The sequence below is a fragment of the Atta cephalotes genome (genome assembly GCF_000143395.1).
Source record: "Atta cephalotes unplaced genomic scaffold scaffold00005, whole genome shotgun sequence".
NCBI classification, from domain to species: domain Eukaryota; kingdom Metazoa; phylum Arthropoda; class Insecta; order Hymenoptera; family Formicidae; genus Atta; species Atta cephalotes.
Genome location: NW_012130069.1, coordinates 726,087 through 728,889, shown reverse-complemented (window position 1 = coordinate 728,889; position 2,803 = coordinate 726,087). Strand labels below are relative to the sequence as shown.

Below are 2,803 nucleotides of genomic sequence, written 5' to 3'. Positions count from 1 at the left end.
ANAGTATTAATTATATATATATTATTTATAATTAATATGANAATAATACTACACACACACACACACACTACACACTACACACACACACACACACACACACACACTTAATCTTAAAATTTTAACACTTAACTTTTTGAAATATAGATTTTATCTTAATTAGTTCTTTTCTTTATTTAAAGAAAATAAAAATATAATCTTAATTACAAGAATAATCACAGTTAATTTTTTTCTAGATATATTTAATCAATTTGATGCGTACTTCCAGTACACCGAACACATCGGACATTTATCTTAAAATGGCACTAACCACCCAAAATGCTAATATTCATATCATCGAATTATTAATTGACAAATTTTTCAGCAAGTAATAAATATAAGATTTTTGAATCTAATAATAATTAATATTTAAAATAATATATACACACATTTTTTAATGCATTTTTATGTATTAATATATAATATTATATTTAATAATTATGAAAAATAATTTTTGAAGCTAGGATATTATAATAAAAAGAATAATTTTTTTATATATATAAAAAAATTATCTTCTAAAAGAATATAATTTAAAAAGAATAAACATAATTTTAGACATATATACATATGATATAAAATGTCACATAATATTATCACTACGAATTTTTTTTGTCTATTTAAAATTGAATTGTTTTTTTTGTTTATTTCAATTTGTCAATAAAATTATATTTTAATATTATATTTATATTTGTTAGAACAGAATTATCGCATATTGCAAAAGATTTGAATAATGAATTGTTGTTGATGGCGGCAAGAGCGTATCTGCTTTGGAACTTCCCTGGAGTTGCAATGCATCCCAGCGCATATTGTAATTTATCAGTCGTCAATAAATCACGATGGAAGTAAGTAGGTAAATACTTAAAAGTAAATAATTAATACTATTTTCAATACTTCTGTTTTATTTTTATAGTAAAATGGGAAAACGAGATTGCATGCCAGACAAATTAGTTACGATCGATCCAACGATCGATTTACAAGCGACAGATGTGCATTGTCAAGCATTTCTAGGTTTTCTAATACAGGAAATATCCAAGAATACAACGCAAATTTATAGTTTAAAGGATGCATTGGACAAATTTTGTCCGAGGTATACATATAGAGAAAAGGCCCCTATTATGAGATACCGAGTTTATTTTGGATAAATGCTAGAAATCTATGAACAGAATTTAAAAAAATAATAGATCATTTTGAAGAGAATTTAATAAGATTTAAGAATGTTAAAATTGTGTAAAATTTAATTCAAATTTTTTTTTATAAATTAAATGTAAAAAGCAAATGAGCAAATCGCAAAGTCAAAAAAGTGTGCTCCTAATATGAAATGTCCCGAGAAATCGATAATAAAACGCAAAGTACGTCAGTATTAAATTAAAAAATTTTATTTAATGTTTCTAAAATACAAATAAACACAGCCAGTGCACGTGCAAAATAAGTATGCGATACATTGTATTTAATTAACTCGTCTTCAGGTAGTTGGAAGCATTGCAGAAACAGGCACTTGATGTTTATTACGATTGTTCTTTTTATTATACAATAACATTTATACTTTAACAACGATTTTCACTATGACATAGGACTATAGATTATTTCATATTAGAAATACCCTGGGTATCTCATATTATGATTTCTATGCTTTATGGTTTTACAATCATCAAATCTAACTTCTGTAATTAAGCAATTCAACTTATCGTATTTTTTTATTAGTATGATCTTACTTTATCATTACATGAAGAATTTGTTAAAAAAAAAATATTTACTTCTTATTAAATAATAAACAAGGTTTAAAAGCTTATCTCAACGAAGACATCCAAATTCTAAAATCTTTTTTTGCAACTACTACAGGCACGATCTAATAATGAATTTTCCAATAAAGTTTTCAATCCAAGAAACAATAAATTCGTGGTGGAAGCAATAGAGCGTTTACTAGTTAATGAAAACACCGCTATCTCATATTAGGCCTATCTTATAATAGGAGGTTTTTCTCTACTTATGAGGTATACAGAATGTTGTCATATATATTCGTGAACTCTTTTTAGGATTGACAATTGTGCCGAGGTGCGAGTACTTGATTTAAAATCGCACTGTTCAGTCAACGCTTTTGATTGTCCTACGGTGTATAAGTCTGGAAAATCTTGGGAACTTACAATATAATCCAAATACTTAGTTATATAAGTCATAGAAGATATAATTTTCATTTTTCATAGAATTTAATTTTTCCGAAACATAAATATAAAAATAAAGAATTAATAAAAACATCTACAATGATTATATTTTGATGACATGAAAAATGAATTCTATTACGAAATTAAAAAATTATATATTTTGGAAATAAACATATTTTTAAGAATCAACATATGTATGATTTGTTTGAAAAGATTTATGAGAAATACGTGTATACAATATAAGAATACGAAATTCGGAGAATAATGAGAAATTTACATTTTTTTCGATTTTCATTATTCTTGATATTTATCATCATTGTTCAATATATTTTGAAGTTTCGATGTTCATAGAGCCACACAATATCCAGCCATGTCCATACTTCTGCCACTATATAAATATAAAAAAATTGACGTATATGTAAGTATTTATTATATGAAAATAAATAAAAAGATGACAATAAACTATATAAAATAAATAATAAATAAATGAGACAGATTTTAAATATATGACACTTTTTTCATATATAATATTTTTTAAATTTCTGAAATAGTTTGAGAGAGAGAGAGAGAGAGAGAGAGAGAGAGAGAGAGAGAGAGAAGAGAGAATA

At 25.0% G+C, this 2,803-nt stretch overlaps 1 protein-coding gene across 1 annotated transcript in view; it reads left to right on the top strand.

Annotated features, from left to right (window-relative positions):
- LOC105626238 overlaps window positions 1-2,184 on the top strand; it is a 3,013-nt gene extending 829 nt beyond the window's left edge. The window contains exons 3-6 of the mRNA XM_012207543.1: window positions 234-364; window positions 732-878; window positions 947-1,123; window positions 2,070-2,184. Coding sequence (XP_012062933.1) covers window positions 234-364; window positions 732-878; window positions 947-1,123; window positions 2,070-2,184 — 570 coding nt within the window. The remainder of the gene's footprint in view (window positions 1-233; window positions 365-731; window positions 879-946; window positions 1,124-2,069) is intronic.
- Window positions 2,185-2,803: the final 619 nt, after the last annotated feature.